At 41.5% G+C, this 16560-nt stretch overlaps 1 protein-coding gene across 1 annotated transcript in view; it reads right to left on the bottom strand.

The window, feature by feature from the left end:
• CUNH9orf85 (chromosome unknown C9orf85 homolog) overlaps positions 1-16488 on the bottom strand; it is an 81435-nt gene extending 64947 nt beyond the window's left edge. The window contains exon 1 of the mRNA XM_027773435.1: positions 15693-16488. Within this exon, the coding sequence (XP_027629236.1) occupies positions 15693-15794 (102 nt within the window). The 5' untranslated portion in view covers positions 15795-16488. The remainder of the gene's footprint in view (positions 1-15692) is intronic.
• Between the last annotated feature and the right edge of the window lie 72 nt (positions 16489-16560).

Raw genomic sequence — 16560 nt, 5'->3', positions numbered from 1 at the left:
CTTCTCCTCCATTTCTCCCTCCTTTTTATGTTTTTTAAAGTACTATTTTATTATTTTATTATTTTTATTTTAATTTGACCAGAAAGAGATACGGAGAGAGAGAAAAAGACAGAGAGAAGGAAGGCTGAGAAAGCAAGCCACCTGGCCCAGGATTTAAATCATGGTTGGCTATGTGGGAGTCCAGTGCCTTATCCATCATGCCACCTCCTTGCCCCCATTTCTCTCTCCTTTTAAAATTTTGGGAATGCACATGTGCCCACTGTAGTTTTCAAGCCACTGGGACCAAGACTCAAACTGTGTAGTTGGCCACATGGGATCCAGCTGCTTTAACCACACTGGTTCCCAGACAAACGTACATATGTAGTGGCATGTGGTTGTAGTCCTAGCTAGCTAGAGGGATGGAGACAGTGAGAGGGAAAGCGAGAGATCATCCTGACATGGTGAAAACCTGCACTTCCCCAAAAAACTCAAGGGCCAAACAGTGGCACTGCAATAAAAGGCAATGACCTGCAATGCTGACCCATATGGGAATGTTCTGAGTTTGCATTTAGATAACTCCCCTCGTAAGCCAGGCATGCAGGTGCCCATGATCTGGACGTGCTGAGACTGGGACTGGATCATGAAGGAGTGGGGACCCTGTTCTGGTGTTAATCTGTTTTTCTCTCTCACACATATGCTCATGGAAGAAAAAACTAAGCTAAAAAATTATTTAAAGAAATAACAATCAATCTCTATTTCCCTCTCACACATCCAATATATTGTAAACTTTTTAAAAAAGAGTTCCTTCTCAGTCACATTATACTTCACATGCCTTTCAGAAAGCCAGGAAGAGAGGTTAAGTAGATAGTTAAATATACAGCAATCAGAAAACAGTTTGACCTGGAACTTGAGATCTGAGTATTATAAACATAGAGATTTTACTTACAGCTATGCATGAAAAAAAAAAATTCTTTTAAATGTACTGTAAGTCATGTGCATTCACTGGAGACAGAGAAAGAGAGAGATGGGGAAAGTCAGAAAGCACAAACCCCAAAGGGAGAGGGCCACACCACAATCCCTTCTCCTTCATTCTCCAATCAGGATTTTGGGCATACACACGAGTCCAGTGTGATTTCCAAACTGCCAGGTCCAGGACTCAAAATCATGGTCAGCCACATGGTTCACAGCAAAACCGAGTGGAAGGTAGGGAGATTTCCCATATACCCCCAACCCACACATGCCAGGTCCAGAACTCAAAATCATGGTCAGCCATGTGGTTCACAGCAAAACTGAGTAGAAGGTAGGGAGATTTCCCATATACCCCCAACCCACACATGCCAGGTCCAGAACACAAAATCATGATCAGCCATGTGGTTCAAAGCAAAACTGAGTGGAAGGAAGGGAGATTTCCCATATACCTCCAACCCACACATGCCAGGTCCAGAACTCAAAATCATGGTCAGCCATGTGGTTCACAGCAAAGCTGAGTGGAAAGTAGGGAGATTTCCCATATACCCCCAACCCACACATGCATGGTGTCCTCCATTATTGACATCCCCCACATTTGTTACTACCACTGCATTGACACATCACTGTCACCTCAGAGTACTGGGCATTTTTAACTAAGGATTTCTAGCACACAGATCAATGACCTCGGCAAGACTGGTTTTAGCAGAATAGTGTTCACAAAAATTACTTGCATAGGGAACCAGCAGTTAGCGTAATGGCTATGTCGCTGGACTCCCACGTAGTTGACCGCGGTTCGTGTCCCAGACCCGGTGGCTTAAAACTCACGCCGGGCGCATGTGCGTGCGTGCCCAAGATCCCAAGAGGAGAATGGAGGAGAAGGGATTGCGGCGTGACCATCCCCCCTGGGGGGTGATTTCTCGCTTTCTGTCTCTATGTCTCTCTCTGTCTGTCTGGAGAGCACACGCGTCCTACAGTGAAAATCTCTCCAAAAAAAAAAAAATTACTTGCATAGGGATGAAACCAATGGGAAGTAAAGAAATAAGAGAACTTGGAGCTTTACTACAAAAAGAAATAGAGGGGACCAGCAGTTGGCATAACACCTGTGTCGCTGGACTGCCATGTAGTCAACCGTGGTTGAGTCCTGGACCCAGTGGCTTAAAATGCTGGGCGTGTGTGTGAGAGTGCCCAAGATCCTGAGAGGAGAATGGAGGAGAAGAGATTGTGGGGTGGCCATCTCTCCTGAGGGGTGATTTCTCACTTTCCATCTCTCTGTCTTTCTCTGTCTGTCTGGCAAGTACATGTGCCCTATAGCAAAAACCTCTAAAAAGAAAAAAAAAGGAATAAAGAAAGCAGGGTAGCAGCTAGAAAAGAACATGGCTTCTAGCTGAGGCGGGATCTAAAAGAAACTGTAATAACCCATTAGCGATGGAAAGAATGTTGATGCAAGAGAGTAGGGACAACGAAGACCTTAGGTAGACAAGACAGTGTGAGCTCCAGGGAACAAGTGGGTGCTCAGACTTAGAGGACAGGCATTTTACGGAACACGTGGGTTCAGATGCAGGGAGTTTGGTAGGTGTGAAGGAGGAACAATAGAAATCTAGACCTGGGCAGAATTCTGCCAGGTGAGTACTATGGAGGGAAAGAAGAACAGGGAAGCTGAGGTATAATGAAAAGAGTTCTACTGTTGGAACCTGACTGTGAGCTAGATAAGGAGGGAAATAAGGATGTGAACAAGGTACAATGAAAAGTAGAAGAGTTCGTGGACAGGAGCACCCAAGGGGATAAAAATAAAAATTATCTGAGGCAGAAGGAAGCCAGATTAAGTAGATAGTTGTCAGTTTTTGTTGTTTTTTCTTTTAGTTGTTTTTGTTGTTATTTTGTTTTAAGAGAGATTTTTACCATAGGGTGTGTGTGCTCACTGGAGAGTCAGAGAGAGAAACCAAGATATCACCCTCCGGGGGATGGCCACACTTCGATCTCTTCTCCTCTAGTCTTTCACGGGACCTGGGGCATGCACACATACATGCCCAGCGTGAGTTTTAAGTCACTGGGTTGGGGACTTAAACCGCAGTCAACGATGTGGGAGTCCAGTAAGGTAAACATTACACCATCTGCTGGTCCCTGTTTCTGCTTTGTTGCTGTTGTTGTTTGGGATATTTTTAAGTTTGTAAGTCGAGCAGTTACCTGCAATGAGAAAGTTTAAGGTCTGACCACAGTAGACTCCTGAGGAAGGCGGTCTAAAAGCAGAGAGGTCAGATGGATCATCCAGGGTTAAGCAGCAATTGAGTTGACAGGAACTGTGGAAAGGCCATGAGTCAGGCACTAAAGGGAGGTATAACAAAGAGGTCAGTACAGATCTGGAAGGGATAATAGTCCAATAGCATGTATTTCAGAAGAACTAGTTTCTAAGGAGAAAGAGACTAAAACAGCAGATCAGGGAAGAGTTCTACACAGGGAGGGAATGGGGGAATACAACACCATAGTATAGTACATAGTACTGTATTGTCACTTAAGAGGACTACAGGCAAAGTGTTCCCGGAATAGTCTGGTAGGCAAGAAAGTGCTACAAATTTTATTTGCAGTGCTATGTCTCTATTAATGATAATGAATTATAAATTCCAGAAAGCAAAATATTGATAGAAGGGTTAGGGGAGGGAACAATGAGAGGCTGGAAGATTGCATCGGTTTAGGATATGTGTACAAAGCCAAACTGATAAGATTTCCCAAGTAACGACAACTGATCTGGGATTCTTGGACACTAAAAGACCGAGCAAAAAAAAAAAAAAAAAGTCCCTTTTAAAAGCTTCCTGAGAGCAGCTCAGTATCTTTCCAAAAAATTCCCTTTCCACTTAAGTGAGCAACTAAAGAATCCTAATGGTAATTACTTTCATGTACAGTGCCTTCTACACATCAGACAAGTTCAGAAAAGGAATGTTTATTTAATTCACTCAATACTTTCAAGTGCAATTTGGCCTGGAGTGATAAGGAAAATCTAGAAAGGAATCTTAGGCATGTTAGCTATTCCTTTATCCCCTACTCATTTCATTTCTTCCTTTCAGCAAAGTCAATGATGAGAAAAAGGGCACTGACCATTGAGGATAAAGTGAACTGGCAGCAGGGGTGTTCTGAGGACAAAGAGGGTTCTCTGTACACCTGCTGGCTACCTGACCTCACAACACTTCTGCAGGTGTGGAAAGAGGCCTAAGGCTTAAAACAACAGATGCAGCAGCCTGTAACTCTCAGCCCTGAGGTTCTCTGTCTAACTGTGCCACTTCCTACTACGGTGTTCTCTAAAAGAAAAGTGGCCCACTTTAAAGAGAAGTCATACAAATTATGATTCTCTCTCACTAATTTGCATGAAGAATTCTGAGACTACTTGGTTTCTAACAATGTAGTATTTACCTTCATGGAAAAACAGTGTCAACAACATAGTTATAAAATTTCATAATTAATAGTAAGTATAGCACTATTCCCTAATATAATATTGGATTGTTGGAAAAGTCACGACACATTTTGCATAGAAAAACGTAGAGAAATACAGCCTGACTTTTTTGACAACACAACAGATCAAGTCAGTACAAATTAATTTCAGTTGTCATTTGTGTACCTAAAATAAAATGTCTAAAATGTAAGATTAATGTGGAAAAAAATCAATTATACTGTAGCAGAACCCCACATAAGAAACATGCAAAACTGCTTTACTGGCTTCAATTGGAAGCAATTTGGGAATGTAAATACCATACACAGACTATCTCCAAACATGAATAAAATTGTTTTGTAAGAAAGAGAGAACTGAAAATAAAATATTAACAGTATAGAGGGACCAACATATGGCATAATGGTTACATCACTGGACTCCCACATGGCTGACTCCAGTTCAAGTCCTAAACTTGGAGGCTTGAAACTCATGCTGGGCGTGTGTGTGTGTGTGTGTGTGTGTGTGTGTGTGTGTCCCCCAAATCCCCAGAGAATAGAGAAGGGATTGCGGCGTGGCAGCCCCCTTCAGGGTGATTTCTTGCTTTCTATCTCTCTGTCTCTCCAGTAAGCGCATGTATCCTATAGTCAAAAAAAAACAAAAAAGGCAGTATGGAATATAATCTTTCAAAATACTAAAAAGGGCACAAAGGAAAAGAGCTTCACGAATACAATGAGCTTTACTAGTATGTTATTATGGATATCATGATGACCAGCACCCCATAAAGTCACTCTGTCATTTGAAAAAGTACACTGAAGTTACTAACAAATCCATGAAGAGGGGAACATATCAACATAAACTCATTTAATAAATGGCACTGGTGAACATATCGGAGAACATATCCCAGTTTGGAGAATGATCAAAGGGTGTGATCTCTATATCACTAAAATGATCTCTAGAATACTGCAGTCAGTCACCTCAAAACTACTGTACAGTAGTCCTTTTGCTGATCAGTCCTTTTGCTGGATTTCATTTTTATATTTTTAAATTTGCCAGAGGGCACATGTACTTGGTAAGGGAAAGCGAGACTGTACCCGCCCCCTCCCCCCCATGGGAAACAGTCATACCATAATCCCAGATACTTTTCAATGGCTACCCATTTATTAACCCCTAACTGCTGACATTCATTGATTGAGAAATAATATTTACTCCCATGACTGGCACTTCATCACTCACATTGACATTACTCCGACCAAGGATTACATGAACCAATCTGGAACTGTTACCCAGTGTTTAACATCTCTGGACTGGGAGAGGTAAGATGAAGATCCACAGAACCTGATTCCAAGCTAATTAGACTAAATGAGCCTCACCAAGAGTACAGTGACATTTATCTAGAGAACAGTTTTATACACTCATTTTACAGGGCCAGACATCATGGCCAACTAAATTAGGATTACAGTTCTATTATGTAGAGATACTAGGAAAAACCTGGGCCGAGGCCCAGTAACTTATGTACAAAATCCATCTTGTAGTGATCATATATACTGTTACAGAGAGACAAACTCAAATGTGAATAGTTAGAGTTCATAGGTAAAAGCTTACACAAAGGGAAAAGACTTGTGCTTAGCTAAGATATTCAGTATCTGCTAGAAAGTTAACCTCTTCATTTTATTTCTGGAGAATAAACAGTTTTCTTTTAAGAAAGAACTAATATAGGTGTAGACTTTCGACTTCTCTCCAAGACCAGTAGACTTTCGACTTCTCTCCAAGACCAAACAAACCAGAAGAGAACTTGGGGCCCAGACGGTGTGATGCAGCAGTGTGAGGTGACACTGTGAGGCTGACCCAGGTGGGAAGATGCCGAGTTTGCATCTAGAGGGTACACATGTGCCCGGGATATGGCGCTGGCTGGAGCTGGGGGTAGATTACGACATCAAGGCCATGTTGGGATGCTCTCTCTTGCTCATAGAAGCAATAAATTTCAAAAACATAAAAAGAGATCTTCACAGCATCTGAGTGGTTGATCAGTCCTTTTGCTAGAATATTTTTAAGCTTTGTATTTTTTTTATTTGCCACACAGCACATGTAGTCACAAAAAGTGAGAATATACCTCACACACACACACCGGAAATGGTCCTCCCCCCCATGGGAAACAGTCATACCATAATCCCAGATACTTTTCAATGGCTACCCATTTATTAACCCCTAACTGCTGACATTCATTGATTGAGAAATAATATTTACTCCCATGACTGGCACTTCATCACTCACATTGACATTACTCCGACCAAGGATTACATGAACCAATCTGGAACTGTTACCCAGTGTTTAACATCTCTGGACTGGGAGAGGTAAGATGAAGATCCACAGAACCTGATTCCAAGCTAATTAGACTAAATGAGCCTCACCAAGAGTACAGTGACATTTATCTAGAGAACAGTTTTATACACTCATTTTACAGGGCCAGACATCATGGCCAACTAAATTAGGATTACAGTTCTATTATGTAGAGATACTAGGAAAAACCTGGGCCGAGGCCCAGTAACTTATGTACAAAATCCATCTTGTAGTGATCATATATACTGTTACAGAGAGACAAACTCAAATGTGAATAGTTAGAGTTCATAGGTAAAAGCTTACACAAAGGGAAAAGACTTGTGCTTAGCTAAGATATTCAGTATCTGCTAGAAAGTTAACCTCTTCATTTTATTTCTGGAGAATAAACAGTTTTCTTTTAAGAAAGAACTAATATAGGTGTAGACTTTCGACTTCTCTCCAAGACCAGTAGACTTTCGACTTCTCTCCAAGACCAAACAAACCAGAAGAGAACTTGGGGCCCAGACGGTGTGATGCAGCAGTGTGAGGTGACACTGTGAGGCTGACCCAGGTGGGAAGATGCCGAGTTTGCATCTAGAGGGTACACATGTGCCCGGGATATGGCGCTGGCTGGAGCTGGGGGTAGATTACGACATCAAGGCCATGTTGGGATGCTCTCTCTTGCTCATAGAAGCAATAAATTTCAAAAACATAAAAAGAGATCTTCACAGCATCTGAGTGGTTGATCAGTCCTTTTGCTAGAATATTTTTAAGCTTTGTATTTTTTTTATTTGCCACACAGCACATGTAGTCACAAAAAGTGAGAATATACCTCACACACACACACCGGAAATGGTCATACCACAATCCCTTCTCTTCCATCTCTCCTTTTTGGGATGTGGGGCACACAAGTATACACATCGAGTGTGCTTCTCAAGTGCAGTTCTGGGACTTGAGCCACACAGTCAAGACATGTGAGATCTGGTGGCCTCAAACACTACACCATCAACTGCTCCCCCCCTTTTTTTTTTACGTTTTTGCCATAGGGCACATGTGCTCCCCAGAAAGAGACAGAGAGAGGGAAAGTGAGAAATCACACCCTAGGAGAGATGGCCATACTACAATCCCTTCTCCTCTCAGGATTTTGGGCACACCTGTACATGCATCTGGCATAATTTTCAAGCCACTGGGCCTGGGACTTGAACCACGGTCAGCCATGTGGAAGTACAATGATTTCAACACCATGCTACCTGCTAGCCACACCAGCTCCTATTTTTAATCAAGATAAAATTGACATCAATGTCGTACACAGTCCTTAAATGAGTGATTCAATGAGTTGTTTTATTTTTTTTAGGACAGATTTTTTTTTTTTTTATAGGGCACATGTGCTTGCCAGAGAGAGAAAGCGAGAAATCATCCCCTAGGGATGCAATCCACGCTGCAATCCCTTCTCCTCCATTCTCCTCTCGAAACTTTGGGCACACATGCACATGTGCCCAGTGTGAGTTTTAAGCCACTGAGTCCAGGACTCAAACCTCAGTCAACTACATGGAAGTCCAGCAACAAACCATTATGCCACCTGCTGGTGCTTCAATGAGTTTTGATCAACATTTTTACTCTTGACATCTTTACCAATACCATCACTTCAGAAAGTTTCCTGAGCCCCCTTCTAGTTCACTCCCCAACCACCTAAGGCAACCATAGTTCTGATTTAAGTAGATAAAAATACATGGTATACTCAGTTGTATCTGGCTTTTTCATAATACTTACAAAAATGTATCCTTATTGTTTGTGTGTATCAATACTTTTTTTTTTTTTAACAGAAGCCCATTGTATGCATCTGCCACAACCTGCTTAGATATTCTGTTGACAGGTATTTGGAGATCTTCCTCATTTTTAGTTATTGTGAACAGGTGCTTATAAATATGGAATCCTGTTCTGTTGGATAAATACAATCACTCCTAACTTTAAACTTAAGATAGCGTTTTCCTTACATCAGGCCTGGACTGAATTAACATTGGCTTTCACCTTAAGTGAGCCCTGGCTGATTAGGTAAGGTCCACCTCAAACTAACCCACATCTGTGACTTGTCACACTCCAAGGGACACATCTCATAAGGAGATACTTTCTATAGTATATTTCCACAGGCAGTGTTTAGGGGCAGTTGCAAGAAAGCTCATTCATTTCTGTTCTGGCCCTAATCTGGTGTCATGTTGCTTTTATTACACACAAAAATAAATTCTCTCTCTCTCTCTCTCTCACACACACACACACACACACACACAATGGAGAGCTTTTGACTTACTTGTCCTTTAAGGTGTCCTTGTAGAGACCGTACCTAACCAATGGATAGCCATGTGCTAATTATGTAACTCTGGGCATATCATTTACCTCTAAGCTCTAATTTCACAATATGTAAAATGGGATAATTATAGATTCTATCTTAGGGTTATTTTCAAGATCAAATTAGAGTATATATATTAAGTATGCTTAGTGCCTAACACACTTAAATACACAAATATTAACAATTATTTTTAAAAACTATATTGTCAAAGCTACAATAATTAGAGTATAGTCAAAGACTTCCATTTTTCTATCTCCTTATCAGGATGAAGACCAGAGTCTTCCAGAATGAATGTGTTCCATAATTAATTCGTTTAATATTTATTACATAAACTAGAGTTCCACAGTCAATGAAGTTTTGGTTAAACACATTTTTTTAAAGTTAACTTAATTATTTCTTCCAAGAGAGAAAGAGATAATAGACAAGTATCCCCAATAGGGTCTTCAAACTATGATCTACTCCCAGTCTCATCTGGCCCAGATCATGGACAAGTGTGTGTGCACCTACCCAGCATGCTCAGGGAAGCCCCAGGAGGCAAACCCAGTCACAGTCATAATTCCCATGTGGGTCCTGCTGCATCACCACTACACCATCATCTAGATGCTAAATAAATTTTTTTTAACTCAAAACACCCCAGGGATTAGGACCCCCTACAAGTGACACCTACAATAGTATAGAGAATTTCCAAAATCATTTGACCATGAAATTTATTCCTGTCCTATGAAGAAGATCAAGTGACCCTGGGGCTCTAAGAAAATATACTTTGGGCAATGCTGGTAAAAACAATGCTGACTACACATTTAAAACAACATCCTGGGGCTGGCAGGTGGCATAGTGGTTGAGGTGCTGGACTCCCACATGGCCAACCATGGTTCAAGTCCTGGACCTGGAGGCTTGCCTTCTCACTTTTCCACTCTCTCTTCCCCCCCCCCAGTCAAATTTAATAAATAAGATCAAATAAATAATTTAAAAAAAAAATCCTTACCAGTATGGTATATGCTCTTAGCATTTCATTTAGTTAAGTGCTTGCTATCCAGCCTTCAGATCTCAGAGGAGATTTTCCTTAACCTTCTACACTTAATGAAGACCAACTAATAAATACTCTCAGGACTCCCTAGACTGTTCTTTCATATCTCTGCTTTCAGTATTAACATACTAGAAATATTATTTGATTAATGCTCGCCACATCTCCCACCAAACTGAAAGCTCAATTATGACTGTGACTTTCTCTTTGGCTCAATCCTATAACCCCAGCCTCTAGCACAATGTTTTGTACCACAAAAATATAGAATGAATGTGTAAATATAGGACTCTCACTGCAGCTTTTTGGCATAATGAGAAACTGAAAACATCTCAAATGTTTATTACTTGGAAAGCAGTTAAATAAGTAACCATACATCTACACTATAAAATATTATAATATTAAAAAGAATGAGCTTAGGCCAGCCACAGTGGCACAGAGAATAGGGTGCTACTGCACTACATTGAAATATGGAATCCTAGATTCAGATTCCAGGTTGACTTGAATATATCAGGCATCCACAATCCTGGCTAAGTAGGAGGCTGGAAGGGAAATACAGTGTGGCCAGACCCTATCCAAGGTACCTGCTTCCCTTCCTTCCCTCCCCGACTCTCTCTTTCACAAGAAATAAATAAACTTAGGAATGAGAAAAATAAGGAAAGAAGTTCAATCTTTATGTAAGACACACTTGCTGAACTGAACAAGGAAAAATATATTTATTACATGCACACTGTACTGTACATAGATGTCTAGAACAGTCTGTACATAATGGTATAGACAGTCAGACCATTAACAGTGACTACAACTGAACAAGGACCAGGACTGTTCAGTTTCACATTTATACTTTATTTCTTTAACATTATTCAACAACTATGCATTTCTTCTCCAATTAATCTTTTAGGCTTTGAACAACTGAAGGTCCACAAAAATTATCATATGTTTTTTGCTTAGTTTTTATTTGTATCCTACTTCTTTCTACAATTTTTTTTCTTTAATTCTGCCATAGGGTGTGTGCATTCACCAGAGAGAAACAGAGACAGGGAAAAAAGAAAAGAGAAAAAAGCACTCCCAGGGGGAGATAACCACCTTGCAATCCCTACTTATCCATTCTCCTCTCAGAATTTGGGGAACACATGTGCCCAGTGTGCTTTCCGAGCTGTGGAGTCCAGGTCTTGAACTGCATGGTCAGCCATGTGGGATCCAGCCATTCCAACCACCATGCCACCAGCTGGCCCTATAACCTACTTAAGAGACATTTTATTTATTTTTTTTTTTGAGAGGTTTTTGCTATAGGGCGCATGCACTCGCCCGAAACACAGTGAGAGACAGAGAGAGAGAAAGCGAGAAATCACCGCCCAGGGGGGATGGTCACGCCGCAATCCCTTCTCCTCCATACTCCTCTCGGGATCTTGGGCACGCACGCACACGCGCCCGGCGTGAGTTTAAGCCACCGGGTCCAGAACTTGAACCGCGGTCGCCTATATGGGAGTTCAGCAACATAGCCATTATGTTAACTGCTAGTCCCCTAAGAGACATTTTTGTTATGAACCCCACAGCAATCCGAAGAGGATATAACACAAGAGACCATATTAACCTAGTATTGTAGATGAAAGCCATGAGTAAGGTGCTGACATCACAAAACAAAATAAACGATGGAAAAATGTGACAGCTTTCTCTTAGTGTAATGTTCTTTATATGAGACATTGCTTCCTCTCCAGTAAGGGAAACAAGGCTACATTGACAGAGTCAGCATTTTAGTGCCAAATGATGAGAAGAGACTCACACCTATTCCCGCCTCCATCCCTTAACCCCCATAAGTTACTTGAGGGCATTACTGACCAATTGTCAGAGGGGCCTCTTTTAAATAACCCAGAGAAGGATAGATTACAAAATGCCATATGTACTCCTGGTACTGTTAAGACAATTTTCTCATACTGAGCTGAAAACTATCTATATTACTTTAATTTTGTGGTCCATGTTTGGTCATATGGAATGTCACAGAACAAGCTTCTCTCCTCTTCCAGGATACATTCAAGTATATGACAATAGCTACCATCTGCATCTTTTGGAAGTGAGTGCTTTACCTAATAAGCTTCCCAATGAAACATTCGGCATTATCCAACTTCTAATTTCAGTCAAGGCCTCATAGCACCTCACCAAGTAACAAAGGCGTAAGTATTCAATTTTTACCATGACCCTTTAAGGGAGTTACAGAAAATCATGAGTTTCTTAAATTCCTGTATTAGATGTCACAGACTCAAATAGCTTTCCACTGTAAGGTACAGTCATGAAGGTGAGGTCAGATGATTCTGACAGTCTTGACTTTAGACAGATACACATTGCTGGTTCAAGAATCTGCTATGAATACGGCCAATTATTACTTCTTCATTAGACAGATCAATAAAAGTTTTGGCTGATTTTGTCAGCCAAACTTTCAAAAACTCTTTGCCTGATAGTCCTACTGATTAACAAATAAGGCTTTTTTCACATTGTGTGTGTGTGTGTGTGTGTGTGTACTGACTTTTATTTTATTACCTTATCTACAAATCACGCATGAAAGCCTTGAAATAAGTTTTCTTTGAATTAACCCATTTTCACTCAGCACAATTCAAAGGGGAAACCTTAGGCCTTTCTGGTGTAGAAAAAGCCTTTCATAAGTCCCTAAGTGATTTTCACAAAACATAAAATGGATCCTACTCTTTCAGAAGTTTTGGCTTAATTTTACCAAGCACCAACTGTGCCACTAAAGTTAAGGGATTTCAGAAGCAAGCTAACAAAAAAGTTACAAGAATATATTGCAGTCTGAGAACAGCCACTGTTTCTTTACTGATCAGATTACAAAATTAATCATGGTGGATACCTTAGTTCATCCTTCTAGTAAGTCTGTTGATCTGCTCTTCCCTGTTGCCACTATCTCCACCTTCTACAAAATAGGTGGTCGTCTTCTTCATTCCACTTCGTGAAGAAGATAATTTGAAGGCCCACAGGAAGTTATTTGCTTCTTTGAAGCATTTTCCAACAGTATAGATTTCACGAATCAGATCCGCCATGCAGATGATGTCAAATTTACCAAAAGATTGAGCAATCAAAAAGTTATCTGTCAAAGAAATTCGCTTCCTATTGATTTTGCCATAACCACGCTTGTAGATTAGTTTATTTACTGACTTCAGGTTTGGGTACCCCCCAAGCAATATATGGTTCCACAATTCTCAGCGTGTTAATTGAGGCCTTGTTGAGTTTAGCAAAGGTGCTACTGAAGATCTGGCGAAGACAAAGAAGCTGCAACAACTTTCAAATTTTGGGCTCATTCCATTGATACTTCTAATCCCAATGACAAATGCCAATTTGGATTCTACAGGTACACAGAAGTTGCCAACTTTTGTAGCCATCCTGGCCATGTGAATCTCAGTTCTGTACATCTATCTATATTCTTTATGATAGTGATTAGCTTTTTCATAGATAAGCTTCTTCCTTGTCTTTTGAAGCATCTTTTGAGCAAACTTATTTCTCAAGTGCTCAATCTTCAGCTCTGCAAAATTCCTTCACTTTTTCTTAAGGGTTTCTTGCACAGCAGGAACCTTTTTCTTGATGGCTTCTGCCGTAGCAGGAACCTTCTTTTTCTCCTCTTGAAAGCCCTCCATGGTTCCAGCCAGAAAAGAGCATTTTTGCACAATTTAAAAGAGGAAAAGGGGGGTCAGCTCTGTGGCACAGCAATAATATGCTCTCAAGAGAAGCTGGATACCACTAGACAGCCATAGTTTGGATCTCTGGCCCAGTCAGCCTGAAACACTCCAGGCACAAGCTTGAGTTCCCCAAGATCTGAGGCTAGAAGACTGATGGTAGGGGACTATGGTGTGACCAGACCCTGTGGAGGATATCTCTCTCTCTCTCTCTTCCTCTCTTATGCATTAACTCTGTCATGAATAAAGAATTTAAAAGGGGGGTGAGGAATTAAAGGTAAAAATGATAAAATGAAACCTAGTGACTAAACCCAAGACTAATTAATATATTTAAGATCAGAATGACAAGGTTACCAGATAACAAGAAGAAAATACACAAAATGAAGTACAAGAAGTCTAGGGATAGCGACATTGCAGTTAACTGTTTGTTAAAACTGTATTTTATCATCTGATGAAAAACTATCAAAATCAAATGTTTGCAAAGTCTTAGAGCAAGAATGCACAATGAAATGCAGACAGCATTGGGAATAATACAGCCTTTTCTCTTTGTTTACCTGTTGATAATGGGCACAATCTAGGGAAAGTCTGTCCTGACTACTGTCCCAGATTTATTTTTTTTTTTCTAAAAATCTTCTGAATCTTTAGGAGAAAGGTCCTCTGAGCACCCGATTTTAAATATCTCTTTATTCTTCCTTACCAAATTTCACCATCATTCGCCACAATTTGTAATCATGTATTTTTCTGCTTACTTATTTAAGTTCATATCATCAGGAAACTATAAACTCCATGAAAGCAGAATCAACACTTTGGAACACTGTCCACCCACAAGTATGCTGTCTTGCACACAGAAAGTGCTCAGTAAATATTTGAGAGTAAGTGAAAAATGGATGAAGGAGACCATGGGTTATAATTAACAGATTGCTTTATTAATCTATGCTGAGAAATTAACCAACTGTTGAACACCTGTAACGACCCAGACTACTTAATAGACATCATTTAGTGGAGCCTTGCAACAATTCTGCCAGATTTCTCATCTGAGACCAAAGAAATGCTCAGATAAATTAAGTGTTAAATAACATAAGTCAATACCTACTAAATCTGAACTCCAGTTTATGTGAACATCAGGTTTATCTGATGTGATGCTAGGCCCCAATATGGTACTGTAAGAACTTAACCTCTTCTCCAGACAGTTATGGGTGCAAGAAGAGATATACACAGTAGTCATGGGTGCCTTCAAAAAGTTCATGGAAAGTGACTATTATGAAAAACTATGCATGGATTTCAAATTTTTTCGAGCATGCAAAAAATAAACTCATACTTTTAATTCCATCCTTCACAACCCAAGTCCTCTGGCTGACTATCAGATGGTCAGAATTTTCTTCCAGCTTTTAGAAATTCTGCTAAAGTAAATGACTTACAAACAGCAAAATTAACATTTTTTACACTAACTAACGTGATCCTCAAAATAATCTTAGAAAAGAGACAGCAATTCCCATTATGTTGGGGAGAACACTGAGGTTCTGAGCACTTACTTAATCATTCATCCCATTCTCTGCACAAACTTACAGGCTAAGGGTTTCCCAAAAAGTATGTGGTGGCTGCTTAAACTTGGCGCAAAATATGGCCACTCATGCCTTAATCCTCACTTTTCTACTGCAAATATGTGATGCAGATGGAACATTCGACAACTCAATTTCCCCGTTTGTACCTTTCGTTGAGGGTCCCGTTCTCTCTGGGCGCAATTATTTGGGTTGACCAACAAGTATATTTACGAGGAGAAAACATATCCAGGTCAAAGAAAGGGCGTGGGAATAACATTTTAGAAAGGGTTGCACTGCAGCCAAGACTAACTCTGGGCTGCGATCCACACTCGCCCTCGCCAACTGCTCTCATTTCCTCTCTCCTCCCTCCGCTGAACCATTTCTTCCTGGAGTCAAGAGTCAATGCAACCAGTAAGGTTCCTACCTTGGTATGAACACTTTTATCAAACTTGTCATTTTTGAAGCTAAACGTATTCTGGTGCTTCTGAGGCCTGGAACGAGCCACGTTGCCCTTCTGGGTGCTCATCGCTGAAATCACAACCACCTCACGAGGTTTTCAGGGGAAAAGATGCAGGATAGACAGAAACTACACCCAAAGAGTTGATCCTTCTGTCAACGACCCGGAAGAAACTCGTTCTGCCGTTCCGCCCCAGGTCATCCCACGTGACTTCTGGGAGGTCAAAGGACAGTCTCCAGCCCTCCCTGATCTTAGTCCAGGCTACTCCACGAGGCACAGCTCGATCCCTCCCCCTCCGCGCAACCTCCCTCTTAAACCCGGCGAACAAGTCCCGCTTTCTTCAAAAAGAGAATTTCCCCATTGGCCGGAATGTGACAGTCCATCAAGGCGGAGGGGCGGGGAACCCTCGCTCCTACTGGGTCTTCTTTACCGCAATCCCCGCCTCCTGCCGAGTCTGCTCGACCTATCCTGGAGCTCCGAACGCGACCGACTCTGCTGTGCAGCTTGTGATTGGTGGAAGTGGGGCGAGGCTGGACTCCGTCCCGCCCCCCGCCCGCTCGCAGGCTGAAGCCCGGGTCAGATTTGGCACCTTCCTCCAGTCACTGACCAACTCTGAGCTGAGCGAGGACTCCACTCACCCCTTCGGTTCCCATCCAGTCTCCCTCCCGCTCCGGGGGCGAGTCCTGCGCCTGGCAGGCTGAGGAGACACAAAGAAAGAAGGATTAAAGGGAAGCAAGACCTGGCTGCGTCTGGGTGGTGTCTGCAGTGCCAAAAAGGGAGGTGGCGCCGGCGGCGGCTGCGACCACGGCCGCGCGGGACGTGAGGCCCGAGAGCA

This window comes from Tupaia chinensis, unplaced genomic scaffold (assembly GCF_000334495.1).
Source record: "Tupaia chinensis unplaced genomic scaffold, TupChi_1.0 Scaffold000354_1, whole genome shotgun sequence".
Lineage (NCBI taxonomy): Eukaryota > Metazoa > Chordata > Mammalia > Scandentia > Tupaiidae > Tupaia > Tupaia belangeri.
This window is presented reverse-complemented; position numbering and strand designations above follow the sequence as displayed.